At 55.6% G+C, this 17991-nt stretch overlaps 1 protein-coding gene across 5 annotated transcripts in view; it reads left to right on the forward strand.

Moving 5' to 3' along the window:
• Tp73 (tumor protein p73) overlaps window positions 1-17991 on the forward strand; it is a 91951-nt gene that overhangs the window by 39353 nt on the left and 34607 nt on the right. For 2 of the 5 annotated variants that reach the window (XM_008852667.3, XM_029555832.1), the window contains exons 2-3: window positions 3771-3857; window positions 4690-4810. In XM_008852667.3, the coding sequence (XP_008850889.1) occupies window positions 3793-3857; window positions 4690-4810 (186 nt within the window). In that variant the 5' untranslated portion in view covers window positions 3771-3792. Of the gene's footprint in view, window positions 1-3770; window positions 3858-4689; window positions 4811-4917; window positions 4974-11455; window positions 11736-17991 lie in introns of those variants that run through there. The other 3 variants (XM_008852664.1, XM_008852665.1, XM_029555833.1) reach the window with 2 other exon arrangements.

A 17991-nucleotide genomic window follows, 5' to 3' on the forward strand; every position in this document is an offset into this window, starting at 1 on the left:
CCCAGACCCACAGGAGCGCCCCCGGAGCCGGCCTTGGTAAGTTCTGTCTCTCTCTCTCTCTCTCTCTCTCTCTCTCTCTCTCTCCTCTCTTGCTCTCAGACTATAAAGCACACAGATAAGAAGTGAGAGAAGACTGGGTCGCTAGCCTTAGTGATTTTGTAGAAAATAAGAGGTGACCAGGCTGAACCCTAGCATGGTCTTCCTGAAGCAGTGGTGGCCTCTGAGCGCAGACCTGAGCAAGAGGACATGTCTGGGCTGAGGGAGCAGGAGTGATGAGCTGAGGACGGTCAGGAGACCCATGTGTACCCCATCAGGGCAGAGGAGCCAGTGGGGGTCAAGTGGGAGGGTGGACAGGGGACCTGTGGTCATGGTAAACAGCTAGGGTTGGATCCTAAGCACAAGAGGTCTCCAACTGAGGGCTTTGGTCTGATGTCTGTTCTTGTGTGTCAGGGCAGATGTGGGAGAGTCTGTGTCAGGGCGGATGTGGGAGAGTCTGGCAGGCAGGAGGTGTGGAAAGCAGAGCACACAGCAGGGAGTCCTGGGTTTGTAGGATATGTGGGTGCAGAGTTGCAGGACATGCCAAGCTCCTGGGAGCCTCGTGACCCCAGGCAGCCCATCTGACACAACCTCTGCTTAGTTTCCAGGTACTTGGCACCTGCTACCTTCCAGTATGGCAAGTCCATCTCCCTCGATTTGTCCAGGCCATGTGGACACAAGGGGTGGTGTGGGACTCTGATCCCCCTTGCTTCCCTCGAGGGCTGGTCATCTGTAGATCTGTCCTCAGTTAGGAGGCCCCTGCTGAGGTCAGTAGTAGAGTTGTGGAGCCTAGACAGAGTGGGTGATGGCAGGTGAGATGGGGCGTGGAAGGTGGAGGTGTCAGTAGGGCACTCCAGCCTGCAGTGACCCAGAGTGGGACATCCAGGCACCAGTCCAATCCAAGGCTCTTGCTGCCTCTTTCCCAGCTGCTCCTGTGCCTGGAGCCTGGGGAAGGACATGCCTGAGGTCTTCTGCTTAACAGGAAGGCTCCAAGTGCCCATTATTTTTTTTAATTATTATTATTTTGGATATTATGTGTATGAGTGTATTGCTTGCATGTATATAAGTGCACTCATGTCGTGCAGTGTCCAGGGAGGGTTGCAAGTTGCCATGTGGGTGCTGGGAACTGAATCCAGGTCTTCTGCAGGAGCAGACAGTGCTCCTGACTGCCTAGCCCTCTCTCCAGGCCCAGGTGCTGGCCAGCAGTGGGAGACAAGGAAATTTAGAACCCAACTTTGGGAGACCATCTGAGGCAGTGCAATCTGAGTGTGCTTTACATCTGTTCCTCCCAGCACTGCCCTGGGTTCTCTTTCTTAATTAAAAAAAATAAGCATGGGGCTAGAGAGATGCTCAGCAGTCAAGGGCACTGGGTTTGATTCTAACACTCACATGGTGGCTAACAACTATCGGTAACTCCAGTTCCAGGGGGATCCGATACCTTCTTCTGACCTCCGTGGGCATTACATGGCACAGGTGCACTTACATACATGCAGGCAATACACTCATACACATAAAAGTAAAAATAATAAAATATTTAAAAAATAAGTATTGGCCAGTGAGATGGCTTGGTGGGTAAAGGTGCTCGTTGCTGTAGCTGAGGCTAGCCTTGAACCAGTTCTGCCCAGTCTCTCAGTTGCTGGAATTGCAGGTGTACATACCTGCTTTCCAACTACTGGTTTCCACAGCTACTGTGGAGCTCATACCTCAGCAGTTTTCACTCACCACCACCTCTGTCTGGTCCCAGAATATTGCAACCCGAGGAGGATCCTGGGGCCCAAAAGCAGTTGCTTCCCATTACACCTCTGCAGGCTGGCACCCCCAATCCACCTCCCTCCCATGTGAATTTCCTGTTCTGTGGTGGCCTCTGGGAACAAACTGTTCTATTCAGTGTCATGTTTCACAGTTTGTCCACGTTGTGGTGTATGTAAATCAGTACTTTGTTCCTCTCCATGGGCGAGCACTACCCTAAACTTGCATGGGCCGCATTTTGTCTGCTCTTTGGCTGATGGGTGTCCAGCTCTCCACTCCTTCTGGCTAAAAAGAATGAGGCTGTGAAGGGATGCAGGCTTTGCATTCGTTTACTGCATGCCATGAACCGTGCCCTTTCCCTCTGTGAGCTTAGGATGGTCTATGTACAGTGGGAGAGGCAGGACCCTGGGGGCAGGACTTCCAGGAATGTCCTCTTGGGTCTGAGGAAGTTGACTAGCCCAGCTGGTCTCTCTATACCACCATCTTCTCCACATTCGCCAGCCTGGCCCAGCTAACCAGCTCACTCTGCCTGCACAGAGATAGCTTCCTGATCAATAACTGCTCACCAGAAAGGACAACACCCCCCAGAGCTGGTGAAGGTGGGTTTCTGCCACCTTCTATACTGTTTTCACGTGTCAAAACTCTCACAACTGGTGATTCAGAGGTGGGGGAAATAATTCCCTCCTCTGAGAAAGAGCATTACGTTATTCATTTGTTCCTGGGCTTATAGCTGAGTGACCTTGGGCAAGGAAGTCACTTAACAACTCCAAGCCTATACTCTGAATAGGGGATGGTTGTCACATGGTGGGCTCAGTGTTCTCTAAGCTGCTTGTCCTGGGTCATCCTTGCTCTCTGGCGGAACCTCCACCTTCATGCCTCTTTACCTGTGCCAGCCAGGCCCCTGCACTGGCCCTCCCATCATGCACCACTTTCATGGGGACCAGCAGCCCAGCACGTGCAGGCTCTAGAAGTGTGTCACAAACCTCGATGAGCAGTTGCCTGCCTGGGGACAGACAAAAGCGACAGATTGTGGGCTGTGCCCTCCCTCTTCCCTGCCAGCCCTGGGCAGGTCTGGACCTGTTGGCTTGGCAGTGCAGAGCGGGGCTAGACCAGCTCCCAAGGCCCAGGAGGCTGCCCAAGGGAGCTGCTCCTTGGCCTGGGTAGAGGCAGTGGGCAGGTGGGCTGGGGTTTACCTGCCCCACTCTCCCACAGTGACTGCTTGCTCTGCATGCCTCGGTTGTTACTGCCTCCTGGGTGGCTGTGAGAGGGATGGGAGCTGCACATGACAGGCTGTGCAGAGGAAGTGGACCCAGTGAGTCCCAGCTGGGGTCAGGGCACTCTGTTCCCGACATCTCCTTTAAGGAGCAGGCCATCCACAGGTGACAGCTCCAGGGAAGTCTCAGGACCTTGGTCTGGGGCTGCACAGGGTAGAATTTTCTTGACAGTGGGTCCAAGGTGGGTCTCACCCCTCTTCAGGCCCAGGGCAGCCTGCCCAGTAACACATCCCAGGCTGCGCTCCAGCAGGGGGCGCCCTACACACACACACTCTTACCTAAGAAGAGGTGATGGAGTTTGGGCATCGGGGATGCCCATTCCCTCAGAACTGGCTTGCTTGATCACACCCTGGCCACACCTATAGAGTCAGGGCAAGCAGTCATGGCTCATTCTTCAAAAGCTGACCTGGGACTACAGAGGCTAAATCCACTCAGCCCACAGCAGCCCCACAGAGTGCCCGGACCCCACGCCCCCTCAGCAGAACCCAGGCGCTGAGGCCAAACTCCAGTGCTTGCCTCAGCCTTACTCCCTGTGCCTGCTGTGGGGGAGAAAGGAAGGGAGGGAATAGAAAAAACCTGGGGTCTGGGCAGGGTGGGGTTACTCAGTAGCGACGTGGGGCTGTCACTGCGCTGTCGTAGCCTCCCCGGGTGCCAGGGGAAGGCAGGGAATGGGACTTCCTGGATGCTCACAATTCTTCCTCCTCCCTCTAGAGCAAGCAGAAGTGTCGGGGAGATGGCCCGGTCCCCCTCCTCCTCCCCTGGCGAGGGAGCCACCTTTGAGCATCTCTGGAGCTCTCTGTGAGTATGATAGAATCCCCCTCACTGGGCTTGGTTGGCCTTGGCTGGCTTGGAGCTGGTTGGGAGAGGGGTCTGCCAGGAGAGCAGCTGCCTTGGGCCTTCTAGGAGCATATGTCCACAGTCAGGAGCCGTCCTCTGGCCAGTTCTTTTTAAAATATTTTATTTTTATTTTAATTTGTGTGTATGAGTGTATTGCCTGCATGCATGTAAGCACTTGTGCCATTCAGTGCCCACAGAGGTCAGAAGAGGATGTCTGATCCCCTGGAACTGGAGTTACAATTGTTAGCCGCCATGTGGGTGCTGAGAAGCAAACCCAGGTCCTCTACAAGAGCAGTCAGTACACTTAACCACTGAGCCATCTCTCCAACCCCCAAATTAGTTTTTGCTTTTATGTGTACGGGTGTTTTGCCTGCATGTGTGTTTGTGTGCCATGTGCATGCAAACCTGTGGAGGCCAAAAAAGGGTGTCAGATCCCCTGAAATTGGAGTTATAGATGGTTGTTAGCTGCCATGTGGGTACTAGAAACCAAACCTGGGTCCTATGGAAGGGCAAGCAGTGCTCCTAACCACTGAGCCATCTCCCCAGCCCTCTGGCCAGTTCTTTAGAGGGGCTGTGGGTGGAACAGGTCTAGGGACACAGCTCATGTGTAGCCATGCTTCCCTGGGAGGGGAGGGTGGGAGGAAGGCTTCAGGAGATCAGGAACACACAATCCCTGGGCGGGGACATCCAAGTGCTTCCAGGAGCCGAGAGCTAGCTTAGTACCATGGGCAAGGGAAGTCTTGGATGATCCTAGACCAGACACTAACAGCCAGTTTCTTTACCTCCAACACAGGGAGCCAGACAGCACGTACTTTGACCTTCCCCAACCCAGCCAGGGGACTAGCGAGACTGTGGGCAGTGAGGAGACTGGCATGGACGTCTTCCATCTGCCTGGCATGACCTCGTCTGCCATTGTGAGTGGGGCATTCCTGGCTGAGGACTGGACATTGGTGGTAAATCCTAGACCCGCCCTTCTTGGGAGCCAGGCAGAACCAGGGAAGCAGGGCTTCGGGTGGGTCAATCAACTTCGAAGAACAAAGAAGGAAATACGGAATCAGCTTTCTTATCAGTCCAGAGGTAGGAATGGGTTCAAGTGTGATTGGGTCCAGCGGTCTGAAGAGCTTCCAGCATGACTAGGTCCAGGTAGTTCCCGGCTGCCTCTCTCTCTGTTACCCACTTCCTGGAGCTGCTTTCTTCTTAGGAGGCCCCTTCCCTCAGAGAGAAGGGTTCTGGGTTCCTCCGGCATCCTGAGACCCTGTGGTACCCTCTCTTTTCCGATAGCCCAGCAGACCTGCCTTACGTTGGTCTGAATATTCTCATTTCCTATCTGCCTCTGAGCGATCCCTGTCCTCTGGACTAGGTCAAAGTAGAGAACAGTGAGATAGATTCCCCACAGGAGCTTAGGAAGCTGTTTCCATGAGAAGGGCAGATGTGGCCAGCAGGGACAATGGCCCAATTCCCCATCTTGGAGGCTCCTGTCCCTTTTGGGGGCTGGGACAGACACCAAGCAGCCAGCCTGAGCGACTTAGGCCTCCACTGGGTCCCCTCTTGGCAAGAAGGCGGGCCGCTCCGGCTGATGGGGGTCAGCCTCTCCTTGCCCTGTTCTCTCTGGCCGCCACTGCCAGGTCCTAGTGGCACTGGGAGCTTGAGGGAGGCAGCTGGTATTTGCAAGAAGGGGTTGTGAAGACCTCTAAGCCCTGAGGAGGCCCCCCTGAGGCCTGCTGTCTACAGCCCCTCCCCCCACTGGACCACCAGGGTGCTGGGATCCCACAAGACAAGAGGGCTGGGGAAGTCTCCGGTGAGGGCTTGTTGGAGGAACTGTGTAAGCACATGAGGAAAGGCAGAGCCCAGGCCAAGCTGGCACAAGTCGGCTGCCGGGGCCCTGGAGGTGCCGAGTAGGCTTCTGGTAGAGCCTCCCTCCTGTCAGCACCCGATGGGCCATGTGCTAGAGAAACGAGACCCTGGAGGTGAGGCGGGTATGAGGCTACAACACCCCCTTCAAGGGCTGGAGCCCCTTCCTCACCCCATTGCAGCCCTGTCTTTGAGGGCATCTCTGGCCACCTTGGGCATCAGTGGGTAGGAGGCCTGTGAGGCTCCAGCCCCACAGTGCGTGGCAAAGCCAGGGTGGCAGGAGGCACCAGGTCCTGATCCTCTCCCTGCGGAGGGTGTATGGTTAGGCAGTGCCCACCAGCTCACGTGGAGCTGGGAGAAGGCTTTCTAGCCCCAGCGATGCCCACTCTGAGGCTCTACCTGCCCAGCCCCAGCCTCTGTGTCTGCTCAGGATGAGCAGGCAGCTCACTTAGCTCCTGTGAGCTCCCATTTCACAGGCAAAGGAAACTGAGGCAGACGCTGCAGCAGAGTGATTTAGGGCTTGACTAGAGAGGTGCCCTGCAGCAGTGTGAGAAGGTGAAGCTCTGTCCTTTCCTCCTCTCCCTCTGCACAGTCCCCGTCCTACCTGCTACTCCGTGGACACCAGATCCTGACTCTCCATCTAGGGCCCCCTCTAGACACTGGTGCCCTCCTGTTTAGAAGGATGGGACATAACTACCAGGTCTAGGGAGGGAGGACCCTATACAAAGATTCTAAAGATGTCAGTCTCAGGAGTTCTGGAAGCTGCCTCCCCCAGCCCCTGCTGCCCTAGAGGGCAGAGTGTCCAAGGACCCCACTGACCTTCCCTGGTGGGGGTCCTAGACTGAGGGGGAGGCAGAGAGCAGTTCCAGGCCCCTGAGACTGGGGATGTGGTACCCACCCCTGGCCCTGAGGATGCCCAATATGAACATGTTGGCAGAGGTGCTCACGAGCTCTCGCCTGCTGGGGCACGCTGCTCCCAGCAGGGGTAATGAGGGTGGGGCACAGTGCCTCTGCAAACAAGGGGCCCGCTGTGTCAGGTAGTGACACGCCTTGTAGTAAAGCCGTGGATGAAATTCCTGGGTGCGCAGCTCAGCTCCTGGAGGTGGGGATTCCCTAGAACTCGGGCTGCCCAGCCTCCCCTCTGCAGCTCTCTTCTGACCCTGATGCTAGGTCCTCGAGGGAGAACAGCCACTGGTCCAACTGTACGCTCAGCACTCCCAGCAGCCCCAAGAGCAAAGACAAAACTCAAAGACAAGTGATGACTTGGGATGTCTGGCTGCAGTACTCTCGACATCACCAGCCCTAAGTTGGCATCCTTGGCACTAGCAGGGGGCTGCAGGGAGGGGTCACTGTGTGCTGTATACTGTGGAAATGAGGTTATCAGAGTTAGATCTTATGACTTACATGACTGATAACAGTTTCTTGCGCTCACAATGTTTAGGGAGGAGAATTGATATATTGTATCCGCTCACAATGTTTAGGGAGGAGAATTGATATATTGTATCTGCTGGGAGGTGGTTACAGCGAAGGAGTTCCCGGTTATCATCTTTGAGTATAGCCATCACATGAGACGGAGCTGGCTGTGAAAAATGACAGTTTGAGGGGAGAGATCTTGGGCCCCACAAGGTTCCTCACTGCTGCACGGCAGGGCTCTGAGGAAGTGGTGGTCAGGACACAGGGCACAGAGCACACGCTCCTGGTCTGCGGAGAGACTGCAGCAGAGGACAACCTGCAGAGGCCCATGCTCTCAAGTGTCAGCTGGGCAGGTGTGCCTATATGTCCAGGATCCGAAGTTCAGGAGTTGAGGTCAGTGACACATTTGTTCAGGAGCTCCAAGGTCTAGTGGACATCACGGGAAAGAGTCTGCCTGCTCTCACACAGGGAGGAGAGTGCTCAGGATCCCACGCATCACTCTTAAGCAGATCAGCACTAAGTCAAACCCCAGCCTCACATCCAAATGTCTCGTAGCCACAGGAGGGGGCTGACAGGGTATGGTTTTGGTGTCCAGCGGGTGTGTGTGTGTGTGTGTGTGTGTGTGTGTGTGTGCTGAGGGAGGGGGTGTTTGTGGTGTCGAGCGGGTGTGTGTGTGTGTGTGTGTGTGTGTGTGTGTGTGTGTGTGTGTGTGTGTAGTACTACCAAGGGCTGGGGTACCTGGGCTCACTCAGCACTAGGACTGGGTGGTGGTTCCCAAGTTCTGATCCACGCCCCCCCGACCTCATGTGCTTAGGAGGCTCTACCCAGTCTACATGGACTCACTCACTGCTGAAGGGTGCTTGGCTGTCCCCATGTGCTGGGCACCCTTCCCCACCCCCAAACTTGAGGCCAGTCCAACAAAGGATGTCGTGGAGTAAGCCGGCACAGTCCTTACACACCTACTTCTTCAATGGCATCTTCTGACAGATTCCTTCCTGTCTCGTGGGAGATCCAGAGCAGAGTCTGTAACTGTACAGAGGCAGCTCAGTGCCCTGAGATGCCTTTCACCACCGCTTAACTTGGTGGCTGGCAGAGACCAGCACAGCCAGTAGGTTCAAGTTCCCACATGCCTCTGAGCTTCCATGTCCTTGCTAGTGAAGTTGGGGTGGTGGAAGGGGCTAGAACAGACAGGCCATTGGGAGATGCGAGGCCTCCTGGGCACTAGGTACCAGCCTACCTAACCTGTAGGGGAGGGGAGAGCCAGGTCCTCTGACCGCTTCCTGCCTCACTGGCTTGGCTGAGGATGCTGCGTTGGGGGTTAAAGAGAATGGAGTGGACAGAGCACCTGGGCCTGCCTGCAGTGGGCCCTGGAGGAGCCCCAGGCTTGGTAAGGAAAACCATAAGCCTTTTTGCTTAGTTCACTGTGGTCATGTGACTGAAGCAGCTGGAGAGTCTGAAAAGGGACTGGGTGGGTGTAGGGGGCTCTGAGGGTAGATTTCCTGGGTTCACAACCCATCCTGGCCTTCTAAGCTGAATAGTCCTCAGGGTCCTTTAGTCTTCTGGGCCTCAGTATCCCTATCTGTAAAATGGGGAGACTGACCTGTTGGAAGCCCTCCAAGGTTTGAGGACAAAGTTATATCTTTCCATCAGGGAGCACAAGGTGAATGCCAGGTGTGATGATAAAGGTACGGAAGAGGTCGATGTGCTTACCCAATTGTTTCCTTGGAGACTCTGAACAGCTTGCCAAGGAGGGCAAGGGTCCCAGAGCTCTCACTGTACCTTATCCACCTTGGCTCCTCACGTGAAGTCTTTTGTTCTTGGTCATAACCTTCAGTTCTGGCTGTCCCTGGAGAGTCCAGGGTTCGAAGAAATTCTGCTTCAAAACAGATTCCTGGGACTGGGGCGTGGGGATGCGTGCCTATAACTCTAGCCCTTGGGAGGCAGAGGCAAGGGGATCTTGAGTTTGAGGCCAGCCTAATAGACATAGGGAGACCCTGGTACAGAAATGACATGACAGCCCCGCCCCGCCATCCCCAACAGGAGAGCTCAGAGAAGCCTGGCTTGTATGCTGAGCAAGGTGGGCTGAGGGGCCCACACCAAAGGCTGGAGGTGGGAATGACCAAGATGGGCTGGAAGTGTGGGTGTCCAGCAAGGCTGAGAGGCTCTGGATGATGTCAAGTGGGGGGCTCCAGGAACAGTGAGGCTCCCACCACACTGCCTGGGAAGATGGAGGGGAGGATTAGGCCCTCGACAGGAGAACCAGCTTTGTGCTCAGGGTCAGTATGGGCCATGACCTCGAGGGCAGGAATCTTAATTCTTAGCCCCAGGATATGGGCTTTGGGTCAGCCGCTTTCCTGTGAGTCCCAGTGTCCCTACAGACCACAAGAAGGTGGACCCAGAGCCCAAGTCCCCTCCAGCTCTTAGGATGCAGGAAAAGGAAGAAGGACCCTGGGGGCAACAGAGGAAAGGAGAGAGAGGCAGGTACCTCAGGTGTGGCTGCAGGGTCAAGGCCTTCTCCTCCCGCCCACAACCTCCTCAAGGCCTCTGCCTGCCCCTCCCTTATTGGTGTCCCTTCCCGCCTCTCCTGGCGCCCTTCTCTGGCAACAGCTGTTATGAGCAGGTGGGCCACAGGGGGTGGGGGCGGGGCTGTGACTATTGCTCTCTCCTTTGGAGTATTCATTAAGCCAACATGGCAGGCCCCTGTGCCCATTCAGGGTCTGACCCTTTAACAGATGAGGCCTCTGAGCAGCTGAGGGGCACAGCTCCCCGAACCCCGTTCTGAAAGTTGAAGACTTCTCTTTAGGGCTCTTTGGAGCAGCCCAGCCATACCTGCAGGGGTAGGGTAGGCTGCCCCAGGGAAGTAAACCACCACCAGAACTTCCTTCTGGGTCCTATTGCAGACCCTCTGAGTGGTGTTTCCCCAAAGTCTGCCTCCCCCAAATTTGACTAGGAAACTGGTTTATCTGTTCCCAGCTGTCTCAGCAGTGGTGTGACCCTACTAGCGCTTCCAGCCACAGCCACGGCTGGGCCACGTGGAACTGTGGGATTCTGGCCGGTGTGGGCTCAGCATGCAGTCGGGTCTCTCTGTGCTGCTTCTGTGGACCCCAGGACTCGGATCAGGGTCTCCAGCCCTACCCACCTGGGTGCTAGGGCTGGACGGGCTCACTACCTAAGCCCTCCTGTCTGGGGATTGTAGAAGGTAGTTTGGAATTTGGCAAGAAAAAGCTGGAAGGACCCAGTCCTCATAACCATCTCGTATCTTCCCAAATGTCTTTAAGCCCTTGGTGTGGGTGGGACTTGAACTGTTGTGCTTTAGGGGGCTGGAAACATTTGTTTCCATGCTTTTGTTACAGACAAGAGGGTTGGGCACTTCTGCCAAAAGCGACCACGTGGTTGAAACAGACCTGAAACTTAGATGCCCCCAGAAGCCATGTGATCACCATAAGGCTCCCACCAGGCATGATGACCATAGGTCTCCCACCAGGCGTGACCACCATAAGGCTCCCACCAGGCGTGACCACCGTAGGGCTCCCACCAGACGTGACCACCGTAGGGCTCCCACCAGGCATGACCACCGTAAGGCTCCCACCGGGCGTAACCACCGTTAAGGCTCCCACCAGGCATGACCACCATAGGGCTCCCACCAGGTGCCTGCTATTGTGGAACCCTGGCTATGTAAGGGCCGCCATGGCTGGGATGAGGGCCAAAGGGGTCCCTCAGAGATCTTCTTTGGTAGAGTGACCACGTCCCTGCTTGCTGGGCTTGGCTGGGGCCAGGACAAGACATTATAGGCAAGGCAAGGCTCTGGGTTCTCCGACTCCACCCACTATGGGCTTTTGAGGATACTTGACCTTGTCCCTGACTCCCACATAGGTCCCCTGACACAAGTTTACTGGTGTGCCTCTGTTCCATTCAGACCCTAGGGTGGTCCCTGTGGACCCCAGTTCCCTAGGAGGAGGCAGATTCTCTCACCTGGGTCTCCAAGGCCGGCGGCACCATCTTTCCTCAGGGTGACCCAGCCCTGGTACCAAAGTCTCCAGGGTCATGGTTGACCCCTTGTGCTTGGAGTGGAGGCTGTTTGTAAGCAGTGGTCACAGCCCCCGGAGCCTTCACTGGGTGGCAGCTTTGAAGAAGCAGGGTGGGGTGTGATCTCTGAGCCGGCCACTGACCCTGAGTCCCTGCCCGATCCCCCCTGTGCAGCCCTCCTTGGTGCGGTCCAACACATCTCCGGGCAAGCTGAGGCCTGCCCAGTGTTGATGAATAGTCATGAGGAATAAAGGGGCGGGCCGGGGTTTGTTGTTGGATGTAACCAGTTGACAGAAATAAGGGAGATGGGAGAGGCAAGAATGCCAACCCTCAGCCCACATGCTCCCGAGCATCCTCGGCTCTGGCCTTCCTAGCCACAGAGCCTCACCTCCTCGGTCCACCCGGCCTGGCGACCACTACTCTGCCCTTTCCCCACCCGGCCACCCAGACCCATGCCTCGACCCGTGGCACACCAGCTCCCCAGCGTGTGCAGACCCCCGCAAGCCTACCATGCTGTACGTCGGTGACCCCATGCGACACCTTACCACGGTAGGTGTTGTGCACAGGCTCTGCCGTGGTGGGGGGGGCAGTTCAGAAGGACCTTCTCTGTCGCCTGTCTCCCTGAACAGGTGTCTGCTACCAGTTGGGTTGACCACAGGCAGGAAGGGAGGCACTGAGGTGGCTGGAGGCAGAGCCTGGGCTGGAGGATGGACAGATTTTGGAGATGCCTGTCCATGCTGGGATAGTTCTAAGTATCAGTGGCCACTGGCTAGGCAGAGACTGGGAGGCTGGATCCAGAGGCTTGGCCCGTGTCTAATCAGATGGTGTGACTTGGGGGCACCAGAAACTCTTCGGCTTTGAGACTGGGGGCTCTGGCCACGCAGGCTGTCAAGCTGGCCTGTCCTGCCTGCCCAGTTGCTGGGGACTTCACACTAAGAGATCATCTTTGCTCTGAGCTTCAGTACGAAGCTGCCCCGCCCAGCCAAGAGCACCCTCACCTGGGAATTTGTTCATTTGACAGCACAGACGGGGTGTTCTTCATAGCTGTGGGCTCCTCTTGATGTGGGAGTGACCTCTGAGGCACACACAGGCAGCAGGCTAGACCCAAGGTTTCCTGCTGTCCCTCTCTCGGGTGGGGGCTGCCAACCTGGCAGAGGGGCAGAAGGGGTCGGGGCCACAGCCTGTGCTTCGCCAGAGCCCGAGGGACCTGGGCTCATTTCCAGACTTGCCGGGTCCCAGGAGTCTGGCAGGCACCAGGCTGTTAATTGGGCAGAGAGAGGACAGGGTGCAGCTACCACAGAGGGGCCACTTCCTTTTCAGGGGAGCAGGGCAAGTGACGGTCATTGACACATGCACCACGCAGGGACCCTGTGGTGGCTGAGGGATGGTGGGAGATTGACAAAGTCCGGGAGTCCCAGGACAGGAGCCCTGAGTGCAGTCACAAAGGTCTTTGTTAACGACCAGGAATCTTTGGAGAAGTGTGGCTTCAGGCAGGTGAGCAGGGTCTGTGTGTGTGTGTGTGTGTGTGTGTGTGTGTGTGTGTGTGTGTACTTACCAGTGTTCACCTGAGTATGAGAACACAGTGTGTGAGTGTATTTAACATGTGTAAGACAGGTGTACACATCCAGGAGAGGATATGTGTTAAGTATATGTTGTCAGGTATGGGTGCATTTGTGTTGCAGGTGTGTCCACATGTGTGTATGTGCAGGCATGCTTGTGCGGTCCAGTCATGGGTGCATTGGTGTATAAGGAGCTGAGTGTGTGCTTGGTGGGTACATGTGTGCTTGTCCCTATGGGTGTGTGTCACCAGAAGGACTGGGGGAGAAGTGGCCGTGTGTGCGCGTGTGTGCGTGTGTGTGTGTGTGTGTGTGTGTGTGTGTGTGTGTCCTGGCATAGCTCCCAAGGAGTCCAACTCTTCTATTCGTCCTGACCTGCTGCTGGCTCCACCGGCTCCGTGGCTAGCCCCACCTTTGTATCTGAAACCCAGAGAGGAGAGGGTTCCCTTCCCTCCCCTATCTGTCACCCATGTGCTCATTGATTCATTTCTCCAATGCATCGTTATTGGAAATAAATATCAGCCTGGGCTCCCCTGGGAGGTGGAAGAACCCCTACACTCAACCCTAGGCTGTGTGGTCTCCTGGCCTGTGGGGCATCTGGTTACCATGTGTGGAACTTGAGGTAGACCTGGGAGCCTCGGGCTAGCCAGCTGGGAAGCCTGGGGACAGGACTCTGGGGCGACCTTCTTCTCTAGTGGAGCATCACCATGGGGAGGATTGAGCGCAGGCTGAGTGACTTCGATATGAAGGCGTGTGGGAGACAGAGCCCTGCTGTCCTGGGCCACACAGACTTCCCTTAGCAGAGCCACCGGTAGCCACCCTGCGCCAGTGCCCTAGACCCTAAGACCAGACCTGGCTGCCAGGTCATGCTGTATGTATGTGCAGGTATATGTGTGTGTGTGTGTGTGTGTGTGGTGTGTGTGTGTGTGTGTGTGTGTGGAGGCCAGAGGTAACCCTAGGCATTGTTCCTCAGGTACTGTCTACCTTGGTTTTTTAATAACTATATTTTTCTTTGAGAGCAAATTCCTGTCCTCTTTTTAAATTTAATAACCCATCAACTCCAATTTGTGCTGGTCATATACATCTGGGTGTGGGGCCATCCTTCCAAATGTGGTCAACCTACCAGAAGCCACATTCTTAAAGAAAACTGACTCTCCCTCTCCCAGAAGCATTCAGTTGTCCACAGCTCCTCGGTTAGGGGTGGGGGCATACCGATCCCTCTCCATTCTGGCATGCTGACTGTCGATCTTGTGCAGGTCATGTGTAGGCAACCACAGCTGCTATGAGAGTTCATGAGTGCAGTGGTCCTGTCATATCCGGAAGATCCTCTCTCCCTGACCTCTGGCTCTTCCAATCTTCCCGCACCTTCCTCCATCACAGTCACTTTCCACATCCATATTGGTTTTTGAGTTAGAGTCTCTCACTGGGACCTGGAGCTTGCCAAGTAGGCTAGCCTGGGCTAACCAGCAAGCCCTAGGACTCTGCCTCTGTCCACCTCCCTAACACTAGGATTACAAGTAAACGCCGTTGTGCCCGGCCCTTTACATGATTGCTGGAGTTGGAAGACAGGCCCTCATGCTTTCACACGCGTGTGTTGCTGACTGAGTGATCTCCCCAGCCCCATGCTGTTTGCTTTAGACAAGGACACTGTAGTTCTCTCTCTCGTTCATCCCATCCACTGAGCTTCTTACACACTGGACCAAATGCAGTGGTGGAGACTGGAGTTTGCTGGGGGTGCCATAGCCTCTTCCTCTGGGAGCTGGCCTGAGCCATCGTCCTAAACTGGGTGGGTGACTGACTCAGTTTCCTTGTTTTTTTGTGACCTCTACCCAGTGGATGAGAGAATCATGAAGGAGAGAGTGGTATTTGACTCGGGGTCTCTTACACCCAAAGTGGACCAAGGAGCCATTGGTGTGGATGACTGGCCCATCCACCTGCCTTTGTTGTCATTTCTGGGTGCAGAAACCACTCGGGGAACCACCCCGACCCCAGCCTTGGGAGAAGAGTCTGGTTTGCAGGACAGGACATGGTCTGAGCTGGTTTTCTGACAAGTGCATCCCATTATGGTTTGGGGTTCACAGTACGGGTTCAGGCTCTATCACTGCGCCCACTAGCTATGACCGTGGGGGAGTGATGCCACATGCTGAGCCGTGGTTTCCTTCTCTGTAAGCAGAGTGACACTGAGCCTGCTTGTCTGCTTAGCCTGCAGGGCTGAGCTGTGGGGTCATAATGACAGCCGCTGCCCATGGTTGCATCAGCCCCATGCATGTCAGTGGTGGTGCAGAGAAGCCAACCCTGGTAGCTGGGCACGTCTTCGTCCTCCTGTGATCTCCTGTGCTGTTTTCCCTTGCTTCCCCACCTCCTTCCTCTGTGAGGACTGAAGAGTCTTAGGAGGCTTTATCCAGGTGATGCCCTGTCCTGAGCCTGCAGCTCTGGGTCCATCCTTGAATGCAATAGTGGGATGGACTCCATCCTCCTGCATACGGTAGATATTAGCCCAGGCCCAGTGTAGGAAAGAGCTGAGGGCCACTTCTAGATGGAACGACATGAACATGGACACCATGTAGCTCGCAGTCTCTCCTGACACCCCAGACACTCAGCTTCTTCCCCAACTTCCAGTCCCTCAGCACAGGAGTGCACACAACTCTCTCTCTCTCTCTCTCTCTCTCTCTCTCTCTCTCTCTCTCCTCTCTCTCTCTCTCTCTCTCTCTCTCACACACACACACACACACACACACACACACACACACACACACACACCTGATGTTGTTGAGAGCATCAGCATCCCAAGAGATAGGCAAGTGTGGCATTGGGCTCTTCTGTGCGGAGTGGGGCTCAGCTGTCTCTCTGTAGCACCATCACTGTCGTATGATTAGTGGGCCTGGATGTTCCCCTTTCTGGCTGTGTGTGGATGCTGTGTTCTCTTGTATGAGGCACCATGGAGGGGCGTGTGGTATGCTGGGAGCAGGCGTCCCCGGGTTCCTGCAGTAGCATAGATTCTGAGCCAGAGGAGCTGGGGAATAGCCCCAGGTGGGAGAAGCTAACCAGTGCAATGGGAGTTTCTAGGCATTGACTTTGTACAGGGACTAAAGAGCAGAGAGGTGGAGCTGCCCTAGGTTCTAGAAAGGCTTGGTGCAGTGCTGAGAACTGACCACGGGAGGGCAGGGCCTGGACTGGGAGCAGAAACGTGATCAGATTGGTCCAGGTGAAAGATGTCCTAGAGAAGGTGGGGTGGGGATGTGAGGAGCTAGGGATTCCGCACAGTGTTCAATGACTGACCGGATGTGAGGGAGGGGTGACCCCTAGAGCTTTAGGCTGAGGTGGGAAAATTGCTACAGGGGGTTCAGGAGTAAGAATTGGCATTCAGCTGGGCGTGGTAGTGCACACCTTTAATCCCAGCACTTGGGAGGCAGAGGCAGACAGATCTCTGAGTTCAAGGCTAGCCTGGTCTACATAGTGAGTTCCAGGACAGCTGGGGCTACAGGGAGACCCTGTCTCAAAAAGACCGAAAAAAAAAAAAAAAAAAAAAAAAGAATTAGCATTCCACCATGGCTGTGCTGGGTTTGCAATGCCTCAGCAGTTGCTCAGGTGAGAGGAAGTGTGATTGACAGGCAGGACATGGAGGCAGGGTGTGGAGATCCTGAAGCACAAGGGGAAGAGGAAGAGGCTCGGACACTGCATTCATGGAGAAGGTCAGGTGTGGGAGTCAGGTGGGCAGGGACGTGAGACAGATAGGAGTGTTATTTAAGTCAAGGCTTAGGGGCTACAGGGAGGATGAGGGGGAAGCAGCCCTGGAAAGGAACAGCCTAGAAGCAAGAGGAGGCGTCGTGGAGACCTAGGATGAGGGGCTCAGGGAGGGCACACTGTGAGGAAGGACACTGGAGGACAGGAAAGAGATCAGTGAGCCGCAGGGAGGGGACTAGCAACCCCTCTGGGAAGACAGAGCTCAACTGGAATGGGCTGAGGGAAACACTCACCTGCCAGAGCCTGATCCAAGCAGGATGGTCACACCAGGCCCGTGACAAATCCCAGGGCCCTGCTGTCCTCGGCCAAGTCTGCTTTTCACTCCCCTTCCTGCCCCCTTTGGGTGGTAGCTGACAGGGTGTCAACTCACTAAGCCAAACTGAACTTGGATGTTCTAGCTGGGCAACCTTACTTCATCTTAGGGGAAGATGGAGCTTTTGACACCCGCCCTCCCCCCGCAACGTCCCATCTCTGCTGCCTCCATATACATCCAAGAGCCCCCATGCTGCTTACACAGCACTTGGACCTGCCTGGAGCTGCTGTTCTTCCTGTCAGCTGTCCTCCACAACTAAACAGGGGGTCCTTGGAGACCTGGGCTGTGACCCTCTCTGCTGAACCCAGAGGGCTATGCCCCTCTGACCACCTCTCCTGCGACGTCTACCTCCTGCAGTACTTACCTTTATTCTTCCTCTGGCTGGGGCCCTTTCCCTGACTCCACGCCTAGAATCAGGCCAGGTCCTGAAAGATGTTCAGGTGGGTTGTTTCCTGCAGGCTAGAAGCCCCAACAGCCCTTGACTTTCCCAGAGCCCCCCCTCCAACTGGACACCTGTTCTTGCCCCCTGGCCTGGTGGTATTCCCCCTCACTTCCTGGAGCCCCTGCGTTGGTTGGCTGGTCAGCTGGCTTGCTCAACCGGAAGAGAACTCAGGGCCCCCTACCAAGGGAGGGTGTGAGCAGGGCTAAGGTGCTTTGAGTAGATGGGCCACTTCTATCCTCAGCCTCCTGCTGGGCCACCTTGTCCTCCCTGGAGTCCCACCCAAGCCAAGGTTACCATCTCATTCTGGGCCATCACAGGAACCGCACTTGGGCCCTCCCCCCTTGTCACAATCTAATTTATCCGTTCAGATGCTCATCCTCTGTTCCTCACTGACCTGAGCTCTGGGAAGGGCCTGGAGGGTCCTTGCTGACTAGCCCCAGGTTGTCCTTAGTTGGCATAGGCAGGGTCCCATGAACAGAGAAGACAGATGGACGACGGGGCATGCACAGACATAGGATGTTGAACTCCTATGTCTGCATTGGTGTGCCTCCTCCCACATTGTTCCAGGGAGCTGCCCCCACCCAGGGTCTTGGGGACATAGTCAGATGATTAAAGAAATCCTGTAAACCACTACTGTTCATGGACTGAGCCAAAGGGTTGGGGGACAGCCTGGAGGTTACAAAGGATGCTTTGCTCTGTGACACTCGGGGGACCAGGACCACTGCACCAGGCTAAGTGGAGGCAGGACAG

Source organism: Nannospalax galili, unplaced genomic scaffold (genome assembly GCF_000622305.1).
Source record: "Nannospalax galili isolate Female #2095 unplaced genomic scaffold, S.galili_v1.0 scaffold806, whole genome shotgun sequence".
NCBI classification, from domain to species: Eukaryota; Metazoa; Chordata; class Mammalia; order Rodentia; family Spalacidae; genus Nannospalax; species Nannospalax galili.